The sequence below is a fragment of the Eschrichtius robustus genome, chromosome 7, assembly GCF_028021215.1.
Source record: "Eschrichtius robustus isolate mEscRob2 chromosome 7, mEscRob2.pri, whole genome shotgun sequence".
In the NCBI taxonomy this organism is placed as follows: domain Eukaryota; kingdom Metazoa; phylum Chordata; class Mammalia; order Artiodactyla; family Eschrichtiidae; genus Eschrichtius; species Eschrichtius robustus.
This window is the reverse complement of record NC_090830.1, coordinates 105,403,394-105,420,766: the sequence shown is the minus strand read 5'-3', so window position 1 is coordinate 105,420,766 and position 17,373 is coordinate 105,403,394. Positions and strand designations below refer to the sequence as shown.

At 42.1% G+C, this 17,373-nt stretch overlaps 1 protein-coding gene across 2 annotated transcripts in view; it reads left to right on the top strand.

The window, feature by feature from the left end:
- The window catches only part of MYOF (myoferlin), a 157,475-nt gene that overhangs the window by 96,755 nt on the left and 43,347 nt on the right, over positions 1-17,373 (top strand). For both annotated transcript variants that reach the window (XM_068548215.1, XM_068548214.1), the window contains 8 exons: positions 780-972; positions 2,151-2,306; positions 5,868-5,999; positions 8,843-9,006; positions 11,347-11,461; positions 12,946-13,051; positions 14,959-15,104; positions 17,050-17,223. In XM_068548215.1, the coding sequence (XP_068404316.1) occupies positions 780-972; positions 2,151-2,306; positions 5,868-5,999; positions 8,843-9,006; positions 11,347-11,461; positions 12,946-13,051; positions 14,959-15,104; positions 17,050-17,223 (1,186 nt within the window). The remainder of the gene's footprint in view (positions 1-779; positions 973-2,150; positions 2,307-5,867; positions 6,000-8,842; positions 9,007-11,346; positions 11,462-12,945; positions 13,052-14,958; positions 15,105-17,049; positions 17,224-17,373) is intronic.

The following is a 17,373-nucleotide window of genomic DNA, read 5'->3' as shown; positions in this document are numbered from 1 at the left end:
GATGATGACAATGATGATGGCAACATCATTTAGACTTTACTATGCGATAGGCATTGCTCTAAAGGCTCCCCATATATTAATTCATTTACTTCTCACCACAACCCTAAAAGGTAGTTATTATTTTCCCCCATTTGAAGATAGGAAAACAAGAGATTAAGTAATTGGTCAAGATCACAGAACTAGTAAATGGTGGAGCCAGGATTTTTACCCAGATAGTCAGCTCCAAAGCCTGTGTTCTTCATCACGATGTCATCTTCATCATGATGTCACACTGCATGTCAACACAGACAAACACTTTTCTTTATAAGTTCCAGGGATTCACAGACCTCCAGAGGCCCACCCGCAGACTGCCTAGGGGTGCATGGGCACTAGGTTAAGAAGCCTTCCGCTAAATGATCTCTAATGTCCATTCTTCTCCTTCATTTTGTGGGTCTGTACAGTGATCATAGGAAGCAAAAGAAGGGAAGGTCAGTTCCTCCCAACTGCTGCCACTGTTTCCATCTTCTTCCCAGTGACTCCACGGGCCTTGGGTCAAACCCCAGGAATTGCTTGGAATTTTCATCCCCCTGCATTCCCCATGAGAGTTAGGAGAGTCTGTCTGGCAGGTCTGCTCTTAAAGCCACATACACTCACCTTCAGCTTAAAGCTGGTCACGCTTTGTGGAGTCTATTAGGAAATTGATGTGGTTTGTGAGATGGAAACCAACCGTAAATGAATTTGACAGTTCTGAAGCCTAGTAAGCTATTCTGCATATTCTCTGGTTCTTTTTCCTTTTTTAGATACACGTTGCCTCTCATGGAAGGAAAACCTAATGTCACAGTTCTTGATACTCACATCCAAAAGCTGCGATCCAGAGCTCTCTCCCAGATACACGAGGCAGCTGTGAGGATGAGGTCTGAGGCCACAGAGGTGAAGTCCACATTGGCAGAAATCGAGGACTGGCTCGATAAACTAATGCAACTGACTGAAGAGGTAAGGCTTTTAAACTACACTTGACATGGAGGAGGGATTCTGTAGAAGGGCACCAGGGATAGAGATGGTAGTAGGAAAATCTAGTGCGTTATCTTGCATATTGAGCAGATCTAAAGCATGATGAAATCGAGGCATTACTGGGCTGAGGTGCTAATGGATGCATCATTGAGGTCAGGGCAGAAGAAGAATTTTGAGTTGGTTGTCCTAGAAAAGTCTTCATAGTGGACAAATCATTACCAGTGTCATGGTGCAATCAGAATATTTCAATTAGAGTGATATAGTAGCAGATCTGTGTAGTACCTTTGTTTGGGATTGGGAAGACCTGGCTTTGATTCCCAGGTCTACAATGTTTAACCTTGGGCAAGGTACTCAAGCTCTCTAAGCCTCAGTTCCCCATATATTAAATGGAGATAAAACACAGCATTGCTTTATGAAGATTAAAGAAGGTGAAGAGCGTAAAGGCCTTAGCACAGTGTGGGGTGCACAGTGAGGGGCTCACAGTGAGTGCTGGGTAAATGTTGGCTGCCATTGACCTCTGTGGGTTGGAAGAACAAGGGAGTAGAAGACCCCTCCTACTGACCTTCAAAGGTGGGGGGTGGAGGGTGGGTAGTAATATATTTGTGGATAGAAATACATTTGAAAAACACACATGTGATTACAGGAAATTTTTATTTTTTACTTTATGCTTTGGTACTTTCAAAGTTTTTTTTATAGTGAACTTATATCACCTTTATAATCAGAAAAAAAGAGGTTTAAAAAAACTAAGTTAATATTTCATATTTGGAAAATATCAGATTGTGAGGTAGAGATGCTCTATGTCCTATGAAATACGTGAAGCCTGTAACCCCTTGACTGCTGTCTATGGCTTTCTTCAAATGATGGGAGAGATAAAAGGGGGTATTTTCCAAAATTCCTCTCAGAGCTCTGTAGATAGGACCTTTGGCAGGTGAAGCTCCCCTTCTGCTTCCCTCTTTTCCCTTTGGCCAGTCACAGGCTGCCTCCCAGCCCTGCAAGCTGTGGTCCTGGAAGATGTGAGAGTCAGGAATTTGGGCAGAGCCCTAACCACAGTGTTTCTTTGCTAAATGGAGCCCTGAGGGTCCAGCCTGCAGGGTCTGTGGTGTCTCTGCATTTAGACTAACTATAGCTTTGCTTCCTTTTCCATCCACTCACGTGACCAGCCTCAGAACAGCATGCCTGACATCATCATCTGGATGATCAGGGGAGAGAAAAGATTGGCCTACGCACGCATTCCCGCGCATCAGGTTTTATACTCCACCAGTGGTGACAACGCATCTGGGAAATACTGTGGGAAAACCCAAACCATCTTTCTGAAGGTACGGCTTCGTCATTGTGTAATGTGAAATACTTAAGTGCAAAACCCATATTCCCAAGAAGGGCTGATTTATATTATTTGCCAGTCATTGAATGGCTAGGGCAATTGTGATCCATTTCAGCCTATTCTGGCACTTCCTCTAGGGTGGTAATTCCCAGAGTGGCCTGAGGTCTGCTGGCTTCAATCAAGGACATTTCCATAGAGGTCTCTGTGACACTAATATTAATATGGCATTGTGAATGCTTTGCTTTCTGGAATGATTTTCCACTTCTAATGTCTCATGTGAAGCAATGCCTCTCTTCCTTTCTAGTGAGCGTTCGGGAAGCAGAAAAAAAGGGAAGGTAATATAGATAGTCCATGGAATCTATACCTAACCAAATGGGTCCTCAAATTGAAAAATTTTGAGAATTACTATTTTAGGGCCAGCGTTCTGAACATTTTTTGGAGTCGTAGACTCCTTTAAGAGCCTGATGAAAGCTACTGGCCCTCTCTTCCAAAAGAATGCACGTCTCCGATGCATCCATTATTTTGCATCCAATTCAGGGTCTTCGTAGAACCCATAAATCCATCCCAGGACCCTGGATTAAGAGCTTCTCTTATGTGCCTAAGGAGAACCAGAGGAGGGCCTGGGGATGGAAACAAAGAGATCCAAATGGTTGCCAGATGCAAGTTTTACATCCCTCTCCCTGCCAGACTCCAACCGAGTTCCTTGGAGTTTCAGGGAGAGGAAAAAATTCAAAAGGAGAAAAAGCAGTCAGGGGAGAGTGTTCTCTTAAAACAGGGAGATATATGCTAACTTTTTTTAAAAAATTATTAATTAATTAATTTATTTATTTTTGGCTGCATTGGGTCTTCGTTGCTGCGCGTGAGCTTTTCTCTAGTTGCAGCGAGCGGGGGCTACTCTTCATTGCGGTGCGTGGGCTTCTCACTGCGGTGGCTTCTCTTGTTGCAGAGCACGGGCTTTAGGTACGCGGGTTTCAGTAGTTGTGGCTCACGGGCTCTAGAGCGCAGGCTCAGTAGTTGTGGAGCACGGGCTTAGTTGCTCCGCAGCATGTGGGATATTCCTGGACCAGGGCTGAACCCGTGTCCCCTGCCTTGGCAGGCGGATTCTTAACCACTGCGCCACCAGGAAAGTCCTACGCTAACTTTTAATAAATGCACTCTGCTCTTTAATCAAGAGGGTGAAAATAGAACCAGAATGATTATCTTCTTTCAAGTGTCTCTTGGTGGAATAAATTTTACTTAGCGTAGAACCATAATTATAATTGACCTCAGCAGTGCGTGGAAGCAAACTGATTAATAAATAAAACTTCACAGGGGGTGGGAGAGCTCTGTAGATAGGACCTTTGGCAGGTGAAGCTCCCCTTCTGCTTCCCTCTTTTCCCTTTGGCCAGTCACAGGCTGCCTCCCAGCCCTGCAAGCTGTGGTCCTGGAAGATGTGAGTGTCAGGAATTTGGGCAGAGCCCTAACCACAGTGTTTCTTTGCTAAATGGAGCCCTGAGGGTCCAGCCTGCAGTGATATTCTCTGCATTAGGTTTCCGAACTCAGTGGATAAACAGCAAAATGCTTTTAAGAGAATGTTTTATATATTTATTGATTTTGTTAACACTCATTATCCAGTTTAGGGAGTTATTTAATTCAGTGGGTTTTTTGTTGGTCTTAGGGCCCCTTTCACTCTTAAAAAAGTCATTGGAGACCCCAGAGAGCATTTGTGTATGTGGGTTACATCTATCAATATTTACTGTAATAGAAATTAAAACTGACATTAAAAAGTATTTATTAATATATTTTAAAATAAACAATAATAAATCCATTATAGGTTAACATAAACTATATATTTTTATAAAATATAACTATTTCCTTTTAAAAATCAGAGAGCAGAGTGATACTGTTTTGCATTTTTGCAAACCTGGCTTCACAGAAATATAACTGGATTCTCAAATCTGCTTCTACGTTTCGTCCGATGGACTAAGTTGCTTGGTTAAAGTATATGAAGAGAATCTGGCCTCACACAGATATGTATTTGGAAAAGGGAGGAGTATTTTAATAACTTTTTCAGATAGTTACGGGTACTCATCTTTGATACAATACCAAACTCAAATGGTAGCTTTTAAAAGGTTAATTGCAATGTGGAATCTGACCTACCTGACCTATCAGTGAACTTTTCATTCTCTGCTACGTTAAAGTCCATTGGTCTATCTTGTACTTTGAATGGCTCTTTTAGCCATGCATGATTTTGTAACATTAAGCATTCATTTGGAAAATATTGATTCACTGAGTTATGCAAATCTTCCTAATGTTGACACATTTCATCATACAGTATTTTTAAAAATCACATTCATTGGGACTTCCTTGGTGGCGCAGTGGTTAAGAATCCGCCTGCCAATGCAGGGGACACGGGTTCGAGCCCTGGTCCAGGAAGATCCCACATACCGCAGAGCAACTAAGCCCGTGTGCCACAACTACTGAGCCTGTGCTCTAGAGCCCGTGAGCCACAACTACTGAGCCTGCATGCCACAACTACTGAAGCCTGCACGCTTAGAGCCCGTGCTCCGCAACAAGAGAAGCCACCGCAATGAGAAGCCCGCATACCACAACAGAGTAGCCCCCGCTCACTGCAACTAGAGAAAAGCCCGCGCGCAGCAACGAAGACCCAAAAATAAATAAATAAAATAAATAAATAAAAAGAAAAAAAATCACATTCATTGATATCACTTACAAGAAAAGCCCTTATGTATTGGGATGCTATCAAGCTCACCCCCCGAGACAGAAACAAATTTTCCAAAATTCTAATTTTAACTTGAAACCTTGAATTTTTTCATTGCAACAAAATACAGTCACCTATTATCCTTGAAATGACAGGCTCACTTTGTTTATTTTCAAGAAAATGTCTGCCCCATATATCCAAGTATGAATAACCATATTTGTCAGCCAATCACTGTTTCAGGAAGAAAAGGTATTCTATTAAAAAAAAAAAAAAAAAAGGCTAGTTCAGTTCACAGCTCAATTGCATAAGTTTTTTTTCTCAGAACATATACTAATATGCAGCAGAATTTCATCACACAAAATATTAAAAAGACATGTATTCAGGGATCACGATTTAGGATTAGCCGTTTTTACTGCTTTATCAAAGTAATTAATAAGTAAAACTGGCATTTTGTTTTCTTCACTGAGAGTGATGAAGAAAACTATTACTACCAGTGCAGTTCGGTGTAACTGTCTTGATTCCTGCTACAGTGCTTGGAGTTTTATCCACCATTGCTTTTGCACCATCAGTGCAAATGTCAATACAGTAAAAAAAACAAGTAACATCCTAGTATTATTAGGAAAACAGTTTTGACCTTGTGAGCCTCCTGAAAAGGTCTCAGGGACACCCAGGGGTTCCTGCTTTACTTGTTATTTTAATCTTTGCAGAAGGGTCATTTGGAAATATTTTAACTGCACAAACAAAATTAGACTGCTGAAAACAATGATTAGATGTTCAGTCTACTTTTGTTTTGAGCTTAATGCACAGCCTGTACTGTGTCCAGCATAACGGGTCATGTTATTGTGCATCTCACAGTACCCACAGGAAAAAAACAATGGACCAAAGGTGCCTGTGGAGTTGCGTGTGAACATCTGGCTGGGCTTAAGTGCTGTTGAGAAGAAGTTCAACAGCTTCGCAGAAGGAACATTCACCGTCTTTGCTGAAATGGTACATTTAATGACATCACTCTTTTCCTCTTTGTGTGGGAGTACTTTTACTTTTCATCCTAAGGGAAAATATTCAGATGTCAAACCAGCCACCACCATAATCGCTACCTAAAACCCCACATTCAAGGGCCCTTAACGAAGTGGGTAGGGAAAGATTGACTGGAGGTCTACATTGGGACACCCCAGAGTGATTCACACACAAGCAACCCAGGAGTGAGGACGCTTGAGAGGTGCCGACCTTGAGAAGCCTGCTTGGGGTCTGGAGTGGTTTTTTTTGTAATTGAAAATATAGTTGATTTACAATATTGTGTTAATTTCTACTGTACAGCAAAGTGTCTGGAGTCTTTAAACCACAGAAGACTCAATCCTCAGTTGGGGAAACCTCAGAGGGGTTTGCGCAAGGGCAAAGAAAATGCTGCCTGGATACTTGAAAAACAATAGAGATAATTTGTGAATCCTTCACTGAGTTAAAAATCCATTTAGCTAATTAGAAATCTCATTAGAGTTAAACCAATGAAACTAATTTTCACAAACTTTTACAGCTAAAAGTGGCGTTAGTTGGATTTTTTTTTACTGAAAGTACTTATTGATGTAAATTTATTAGATATATTCAGTGGGTCTCTTCTGACAATTTTCAGATGAGCTCCATTCTTTTACAGATGGGCCTTCATGCTCAAATAACTGGGGAGAAGACTATCTTCATTCTAGCTAATTTGTAATTGTGTTTCTGCTGCCCACCACTATGCCTGACCACTGGTTTAGGATTGTGGTTCTGATGTGCTTGCTGGGCAAGAAAACCCATGGCCATCTTTTAGTTTTGCTTTTTTTAATTTAACAGTGCCTGGCACATAGTAGGCTCCTATAAATGTTTATTAAATAAATAAATGGTGACAGAATTCATCCATCCATCCATCCTCCCATCCAAGCCTTTTAGGGAGTGGTGGCTTTATGTGGGCACAGAGGCAGAGGCTGAAGATGATGAAGCAGCCAAGCCCTGTCCTCAAGGATCTCAAAATCTATCACAATAATAAAACTGGGTGTCTTGTTAAAAAAGAATCCCACCCCAAGGATTGTGATTCTGTAGCTGAGTTATGGATTAACACCTGCAATGTGGGTGGATACGGGGCATTGCGGTCCACTTTGAGAAGCAGTGAAACCCATGGGAGATACACACAAAGTCCTTAGGATGCAAGCTTTGAAGTGCGATTGGAGAGAAATAGAGGGTGGGCTGGAGGCCTCAGAGGAGGCCCTGAGTCACAGATGTTGATGGTCAGTCATCTGGGCGGTGCGGAGGGGGCATCAGAGCACATGTGGGAGGGGCTTGCTCCTGCCCTCCTGTGGGATTTCTTGGCATCCACCTGCCCTACAGCTCTGTGGCTGGGGCCCAGAGAAGCTAGCACTGAGCAAGGAGCAACCCTGCCTCTGTTTCCCATTTCCAGATCCTTCCTTGCATAAAGTGAGCTCTAGTTTCAACAGGTGTAGAGATGATCCACCTATTTGAGTTGTTTTGCGTGACTCTAGTTTCTCCAAATTCTAACAGCCTCTGAGTACCAGAAGGGGCACATTAATGACAGTAATGGAAATTTCACTGGTTCTTGCCTTCCTGGGCTAATACCAGACCTCAGTTCTCCACAAAAATTCCACCCCCCCCCCAAATTTCTGGAGGTCTCACTAGTGCTGTCTTAGATATTGCTCTGAACTTTAGGCACAAGGGGCTGTGAGACTTGGGGGCACATGCATGGCTTCTTTGGTTTCCAAGTGACAAGGACACAGAGTGGAGGAGCAATTCCTGCCACTTCTACTTGGAAGCCAGCATGGCTGTAGTATAATCCAGGTGAGGATCTTGGCATGGACAAGAGGGCAGCAGCAGCAGTGGAGATGGGAGCCTCATGTGGCTTTGAGGCCTTTAAGTAGCACCTGTGGGGTGGGACCATTAGCACACGTGAAGCACCTCAGAGACCTCCAGTTTCCTCATCAGGCCCGTACCCAAACTTCTTCCATCATCCTTCAGCCAAAACCTCCCCTGCTGCTTATGCAAATCGTCTTCTGGGTGAGCTCATCAGCAGACAAACAACGATATCAGCTTGGACCCAAGCAGAGACTCTCACCACTGGCAAATCTCAAACCTCTTTATGGTTGACATAGTGAAAAACAGACCATTGTAGATTTTATAAATTCTGTCTTAGAAAGGAATGCCCTGTAAACCTGGGTCTGCCATTGCCACGAAACCTGCTTCCAGAAAGGTCTTGATCCACTCACCATACTCCAGAGGGAATGAAGGCTCAGAATTTTTAGGCCCCATAAAAGCTGGGTGCTAAAGGACCTTCATGTTTCAGATGGGTTCTTTGTGCTGCCCAGGAAATGTACCACTAATTATAATATTGTTTCTGTGGGGAAATGTGCCCAAGTTCTCGGCAGCAGACTTATAAATAAAGTTTTAGAAGACTACATGTTCATAAATTGAGGACTTTTGTAGATATCTAAAAGATTAGGTTCGGAGCACCATTTGGAGCCATTCGAAATAATGGTAGAAACAACTAGCATGATATATCAATGTTTACAAAGCACTTTCGCAATCATTTGTACATTTGAACTTCAGAACAACCCTATGAGAAAAGTAGTATTATCCTCAGATTACAGATGAGAACACTAAGTCTTAGAAAGATGAATGATTTACCGAAGTTGCATAATCAGCAACAGCGCAACTTAGGTCCGTACCTTCTGAATATAAAGCTTTTTCACTTTTCCTCATTGTTTAGCCTAGGTCCTAGATGGACTTGAAAATTTATGTGTTGGCTTTATTTCTTGCTCCCTGATGATGTTTCTCCAATTTCTTTTTAATAGTATGAAAATCAAGCTCTTATGTTTGGAAAATGGGGCACTTCTGGATTAGTGGGTCGTCATAAATTTTCTGATGTCACAGGAAAAATAAAACTCAAGAGGGAATTCTTTTTGCCTCCAAAAGGCTGGGAATGGGAAGGAGACTGGATAGTTGATCCTGAGAAAAGGTAAGTTTTTCATTTTCTGAGAAAAAAGGATGGTAATGAAGTCTTTCCTTAGAAATTGCTAAGTGAATCTTCTCCATCATCATTCTTGATCATATTTACATTAACACCCACTGAGGAGAAGTAAGTCCACAGAAACTCACAGAAACTTGAAAGATGTCATCAGTGTCCCATAATAAAACAAAAAAGTATAAAAAGCACCTGGTACTAACATTACTGAGAACTTATTACATGTGAATGTGTGAAGCAGTGGGCTAAACACATGCATCATCTTATTGAATCTGGATTGCAGTCCTACAAGATAGGTAGTGTCAAAAATCACGAAAAGTCTGAGAGTTTTATCCTACTTGCAAGCTAGCAAGGTCACCTGCCACAGTTTCGTGGATGTTGGCAGGAGACACAAGACTCCTAAAGCAGAGACAAAGGACTGTATTGCCCACAGCAAATAGTAGTACCAGGGTATCAACATTTGCTCTTGTTCTCCAAGCCCTAATTCCCACAGGGCGACAAAAAGAGGGCCAGGTGACACTTGCACATGAAGTGGATTGTATAATAGAAAAGGAACCCTGAGGTTAGGGCACCTGAATCCTTTATAATGGGTAGGTAGTAAGCATGCTGGCCCTTTGCTCTGGAGAGAAACACTATGTCTTCCGAGGTTTTCCTCATATAAACATCCTTGAGAAGATAGTCTGCAACAAAGGTCATGGAGCCTGTGTTTAGACTCACAAAGAATTATCTCCCAACAAAAAATAGTGTTATCTCCACTTTACAGATGAAACTGAGACCTAGAGGGATTAAGTCACTTGTCCAAAGGCACACAGACTGTGGGTGAGTGGTGTAGACAGGGCTAGAACCCAAATCTAGCCTGGGCACCAAAACCTGCTCTCAACTGTTATGCTGGAATGTCTGCAGGAAACAGTAGAGGGCATACTTTAAATGGATGAATTGTATGGTATGTGAATTATATGTCAAAGGCTATTATTAAACAGGAAGAAAGAAACAGTACAGGGGGCAAGCATGTGTCCCCTGGAGTATGGAGGAAACCAAAGCCTGGTTTCTATGTGTTGCCAAAAACACTGGAACCAGAATGCCCTCTTTTCTCCAGCTCAGGACAGTGTACTTGTGTTTGGAGGAAACAAGCTTGTGAAGTTGGATTTTAAGACCTTAAACTAGAGTTTGCTCTCTCTGTCCACATTTGTTTCCCATAATGACACAGGATTAGGGAAGGAGGGAAAGAAGTGTGCTGGGTCTGGTCTGTTAAGACCCAGTGTCTGCACATGATTGCTTTTAACCCATGACAGCTTGCTTTGGATGGAGTTGGGGTTGCTGATGAGGGGAAGGGAAATGGGGTTTGAACTGGAAAGAAGGAAGGAAGGTTAGTGAGGACAGGGAAAGGCCAGGGGAATTGGGACTGGAAAAGCAGGTCAGAGCCTGTCGGAGCTGGATGGGACCCCAGAGGTGGCAGCCAGTTCTGTTCTCCTTCTCTGGGGCCTGGAGAAGTGATGGACAAGCCCAATTGATACAAAGGGTGGGAACTTTCTCTTTTCTGATTTCTTTCCAGTGCTTGATTCTAGGGAAGGATACAGCAGGGGAAAGATGTAGAGACAGTAAAAGGAAAAAAGAAACCTCACTTGATTGGATACCTGGCAGAAGACTTAAGTCAAAGTTGGAACCTCTGTACTTTTCTTCTCTGGGTTGTCAAAATAGTTCCAAATCCAAGAGGAAAGTTGGCATGGCAGGGAGTCAGTATGGATTTCTCAAGTGCCCAAATGGACTTTGGAGTCTTAAATGACCTGGTTTGGCTGTCATCCCTACCTAGGAACTATCCAGAAAATGTAAACTCCTCCCTTCAGTTTGTGTTACGTAGACCAAGCAAGCCATGAGTAAAAAGTTTCCACACTAGGCCCCAGGAGACCGTCTCCATTCCATTTTTTAAAATAGGTGGAAAGAGGGAAGATGACTCTTTATTCTTTTGAACTGTTAGCCAAGAGTCTTGCTGAGAAAATGCTGAATGGCCCTGACCTGACACAGAAACAGAAGCCTGGTCCCTAGAAGAAGTTGCCCACAATACTGTTTTCCCAGTCCCCACCCTAATTACTGGGCAGGAGCAACTCTGCTAATTTGAGAAGTTCTCTGTAATTTAGGGCTCATTGTTCCAGCGGCCCCTCTTCAAAGGAATGTCAAAAGCTATTAGTACAAAGAAGAGTTTGGAGTGGAGAACCCAACGGGGTAGGGCGAGGAGGGAACGGGGGCCACCCCCAGGGTGTAGATGTCTCCCCGCCATTGGAAGTAGATGGGGTGGTCGGTGACCACCTTTGGTAATGCGAGCCTCCTCTCCCTCAGCTTGCTGACCGAGGCAGATGCGGGTCACACAGAGTTCACAGATGAAGTGTATCAGAATGAGAGTCGCTACCCCCGGGGCCAGTGGAAGCCAGCAGAGGACACCTACACGGATGCGGTGAGCGCAGCTCCCGGGGGGATAAGCCCTCCTGCCTGAGCTCGGAGAAACCATCGCTGGATCACCAAGCACAAGGCGGGGCTGCCCGGTCTCTCCTGCTCCATCTCATGTCATAAAGCCTTCCCTGGAGCCTCCAAAGCGCATCTGTAATTAATTCCTATAGGAAAGACATGGAAAGACATGGGGCCTGTTTAACTAGGTGTTGGTACATGGTAAAGTCTGGGTTGTGAAATTTTTTTTTTACTATATTTATTATGGAACTAGTTTTTAAAATCATAACAAATTGAATGCTCATGTCTTTAGAATAGTCAAACAGCATAAAAGGAAATTAAAAGTAATTCTTCTCCCTGATCCATATCCCACACCCACCCCCAGAGATAACCATTGAACCACTGATAGCAGTTTTCTGTTCCTATACAGATATATAACTTCTTTTTTTCCCCACCTGAATAGAACTGTGTTGCATGCACAGTTCTACAACTTGTATTTTTCACATAATATATCTTGGACATCTTTTGATATCAATACATATAGATCTATGAGCCATTTAGAAAATTCCTACAGAGGGTTTTATTATATGTACCCCTCTATAATTTATTTAACTAATCCTCTCCTTGTGGATATTTAGGGGTTTTCTGCCCAGTCTTTGTTTTTTATAAACAATGTGACAATGAACATCCTTATAAGTACATTCTTATTCACTTATGAAAGTTTGTCTGTAGGAGAGGCACCTGTTGGCTTGGTCAAGGTTTCAATGCATATAGAATTTTGACAAATATTGGCAAACTACTTTCAAAGAGGTTGTACAAATTTATATTTCTAGCAATAGCATAGGGGGCTGTTTTTCTAGACACTCACCCTCCCACTTTAACATCTTTGTCAGTACATGAATAGATGGTATCCTGTTGTTATTTCAATTTTCACACTCTTAAAGTGAAGCTGACTATTTTTCTATGTTTATGGACCTCCTTTATTTCCTTTACTATGAACTTTTTTCATAACTCTATCAGTTTTAATGCAGAACTTAAGTCAATATTTCACGTAAACTTTGCTCAGTCTTACATGATTAGCATCTACAACCTCCTGTAGCATTACCCCATTCTTGAAAACATGTGTTTTTCATGCTTTATCCATCTCTGATGGGTTCTCTGCAATATAACCCCTCATAAAGAGTTGCATCATTTCATAACATTAAGTTGAACCATATGAAATTGCTGATATTTGATCATTTTTGACCTACAAAAACAATTTCCCATGGTTTAACATAACATATTCCCTAATAGTAGAAGCAGAAAGTATTCTTTAAAAATCTAGTTATTGCTTAGCAATTGTGTATAAATAAAGATTACGGCTTTTTCTGAGAAAGATTGATGTGTATGATGGTATTGAAATGAGTGAGTCTATAGTTAAGTGTGAGGAATTCTATCTCACCTTTGCATCTTATTTAACACACTATGGCTTCTTTCTCTTTTTTTTTTTCTAAGAACGGTGATAAAGCAACATCACCCAGCGAGCTCACTTGCCCTCCAGGTTGGGAATGGGAAGATGACGCATGGGTCTATGACATTAATCGTGCAGTGGATGAGAGAGGTAACATTTCAGACCTATTACCTGACCAGGGGCTCTCCAGCAATGCCTTGGTTAAAGTCAAGTTTCCTTGGGAGGGAGGAGTCTCACGCCCCTTCGTCTAAGATGACCAGGTCAGGTGGTGTTACCTGTGACTATTCAGATGCAAAATCTGAAGGACAAGCAAGTACTTGGACAGGTGCAGGGTGGGGGGCTGTCAAGAATGAAAGATACAAGGTAACAGGATGCCCGCTGGACTTTGAGATGCCGGGGATCCAGTGAGAATTTGGGAGGGGACTGGAGTTTGGAGCTTCTCTAGTCTAACCACGGCATACCCTCCCTGGGAACATCACACTCAAGGGCCCCCTAGCTCAGAAAGAAGAACTGCAAAATGCCTTAAAAGTCACCCTACTCAGCAGTAATGCAGATTATTGTCCTAGCTTCTGGTAATGATATTTATCCTTTTCTTTTTTTTTTAATTTTTATTTATTTATTTATTTATTTATTTATTTATTTATTTATTTATTTATTTATGGCTGTGTTGGTTCTTCATTGCTGCGCGTGGACTTTCTCTAGTTGCGGTGAGCGGGGGCTATTCTTTGTTGCGGTGCGCAGGCTTCTCATTGCGGTGGCTTCTCTTGTTGTGGAGCATGGGCCCCAGGCTCACGAGCTTTGGTAGTTGTGGCACGCGGGCTCAGTAGTTGTGGCTCACAGGCTCTAGACTGCAGGCTCAGTCAGTAGTTGTGGCGCACGGGCTTAGTTGCTCCGCGGCATGTATGTGGGATCTTCCCAGACCAGGGCTCGAACCCATGTCCCCTGCATTGGCAGGCAGATTCTTAACCACTGCGCCACCAGGGAAGTCCGATATTTATCCTTTTCTACAAATAGTAATCTAAAGTTAAACGAACTAGAACATTTAGAATTATCAAGAGAGAAAATTTGACTTTTAAATTTCTTACAAGAGGGAATAGCACACATGAAAGAACTAGCATTGATATGGAAGGTTTCAAATAGATTATAAGTTTCTTGATGGGACTTCCCTGGTAGCACAGTGGTTAAGAATCTGCCTGCCAATGCAGGGGACACGGGTTCGAGCCCTGGTATGGGAAGATCCCACATGCCGCGGTGCAACTAAGCCCGTGCGCCACAACTACTGAGCCTGCGTGCCACAACTACTGAAGCCCATGCACCTACAGCCCGTGCTCTGCAACAAGAGAAGCCACTGCAGTGAGAAGCCCGCACCCCACAACAAAGTGTAGCCCCCACTCGCCACAACTAGACAAAGCCCACGTGCAGCAACAAAGACCCAATGCAGCCAAAAATAAATAAATAAATAAATATATTTTTTAAAAAAAGTTTCTTGATGATCTTGATGCACAAACCAGGCCTTTTAATAATAGTTAATGTTTTTTGAGTGCAAACTATATGCTAATCATGGTCCTAGTGCTTTGCATGCATTATTTTGATTAATTCTTTTGAAAAAGCTATATTTTACCTTTCTGCTGGGGAAATTGGACCATCAGCAGGTTTATTAACTTGCAAGAAACTTTAAAAGTAAACAGCCCCCATGTGGCGATGCAGGGATTTGAACCCAGGCTGTTGACTACACAGGCCATGCCCTTCATCGCTGTCCCTAAATGCCTCTTGCATTGTGCTTTACTCTTAGATGCACTCAATTACCATGAATGACTAGAAGTAGAAACATGGAGCAGAACCCCAGGGCCACAAAGGAAGCTTCTTGAAGAGGGATCCAGGGGAATAGGGCTGTATTCAGTTTGGCTGATTGCAGCAAAGTGATAGGAGCAGTGGCGTTCAGTCGTGACAGTGGAGAATGTTGGGGAGCAGAGAGTGACCGAATGATTTCTGGAACTTTATTTGGCAATCTGGCAAGTGCATCTCGTTTGGATAACCATTCACAAACTCTGTTCCAGGCTGGGAGTATGGAATTATCATTCCTCCTGATAATAAGCCCAAATCCTGGGTTGCAGCAGAAAAAATGTATCATACTCATAGACGCCGAAGGCTGGTCCGAAAACGCAAGAAAGACTTAACACAAACCACTTCAAGTACTGCAAGGGTAAGAGGAGCAATGGGAGGGAGCTGGGGGCTCCACCTTCCAGACCACACAGAACCATAGTTAACTCGGCTATTTCTACAGAAACCATTTGCCAGTCAAGGGCCTGATGCCCTGCTCAAGGGTTATAAAAGTGTATCCTGACCCCAAACCTGCGATTTAGGAACTCTGGGGGTGGAGCCCAGCATTCCGTGTTTCAGTAAGTCTTCCAGGTGATTCTGAAGCAGGCTAAATAATGAGAACCACTTAAGAGGCAGTAGTAGAAACAGAAATTATTTTGGTAGCATAATGTAGTAGTGGCAATAGCTCAGGACTTGGAACAAGACACCTGAGGATTCAAATCTTGGCTTCATTTCCTTTCTCATCTGCAAAATGGATATAATATCATGCATCTAATTAGGGTATTATAGGCTTAAATGGAATAATAATAAATTGAGTGGAAAAATAATACTCATAACAATAATAAGTGGTATGTTCTGTGTGCTTTTTGTGATGGTAGGTACTGAATATACATCATCTCCAATCCACAAAATCTGCATTTTCCTCCTCATCTTACAGATAATGTTCACAGAGGTTAAATAGATTTGCTTTAGGCTATGTGTCTAGTAAGTGATAGAGTGTTTGAACCCAGGCTAAGGTCATTCCAAAATACGACCTCTTTCTATTCCACAAAGTGCCTGACTCATAGTAGATGTCATGAAGTGCCTTTTTATTAGATAGTGAGCTTTTTGGTACTTCTAAGGTTCCAAAGCTCAGGACCTTGTTCCTAATAAATAATGGAGTAGAATGAATGAGCTAATGAATGAATATTTGTTTTGCAATCATCCTTATCCTGATAGGGTGAGAAGTTTCTAGAGGCACTTGACTCCCTCCTTCCACATGAGAGCACCAAGGTGAAGTGGAAAGAACACTGAGCCACCAGTCAGAAGACCAGAAACATGGCCCAGTTCTATTCTACCAAAGAGTATTGTTGAGACTTAGATCATGTTCCCTAACCTGCCTCACTCCTGGCTGCATAAAATATTTTGGTGTCACTAGTAATACTGCCAGAAGGTCAATTACAAGATTGTCCTTGACCTGGGTTTTCTGTTTATTCAAAGTTGAAAAAAATAACCCCTACATGGAACTCTTATTTCTGAGATCATAAATATTATTCAGTATTATTTTACATCTACTAAATCTAGTCATACTTTTAAGATATTTACATAAAATTTCCACCACTGAAATGTCAGCTGCAGGAGGGCAAGGACCCTGTCTTTTTCTTCACTGCTTCCTCAGCTCTTAACCCAATACCACACTTAGAGTTACTGAATGAATTGAAAAAAAAAAAAAAGAAACACTGAAAACTGAGATAATTATATATAGTTTTTAAGATTAAAAGTGCTATCATCTTTAGATAATAGTTATTACAGAAGTAATATACCCTGATTTACTTATTAGCTATAGAAGCTATTACCTTAGACAAGACCCTTAAACCCTAGGGAGGGTGGTATCGTTTTTTTCCCTCTATATATAAAAAGGACATAATAATATTTTCCAAACTATATCATAATGGCAATGTTCTTCTGAGCTAATGAAGTAAGGAAATAGAAAGCAATTTGGAAAAGAATCCATTTGCTTTACCCGTTCCCTCATGCCGCCCCCAACCCCTGCTACCAAGTCTGAATAAGGTGCCCCTCCTGATGCTACAGCCACCACTCATTTCATTTCATCTCATTTCACTTTACCTACCTGCTTATCTCTCTCCATCCCCAGAGTCCATCAGCTCTGCAAGGGCAGAGAGCCTGTCTATTTTGTTCTTTGTTGTATCCCTGGCTCCTAGCCCAGTACTTTGGCACAGAGTAGATTTTCAATATGTATTTGTTGATGGATCACATAATCTGCTTTATCAACATAAGGAATATTGTTATTATGATTATTATCATTCAATGTTTTACTTCTATTTTAGGCCATGGAAGAATTTAAAGACCAGGAGGGCTGGGAATACGCTTCTTTAATTGGCTGGAAATTTCACTGGAAACAGCGTAGTTCAGATACCTTTCGCCGCAGATGCTGGAGGAGAAAAATGGCTCCTTCGGAGACGCATGGCGCAGCTGCCATCTTTAAACTTGAAGGTGCCCTTGTAAGTAATAAATAGCCAAAATTCAAATCATATTCGCAGAGGGAAAATACATGAGTGTTGGATATCATACCATCGACTCCAATACTGTAAGACTGCACATAATTTGGGAGAAAGCTGCACATCCTAGGTGCTCAATAATTTTTGTAGAAT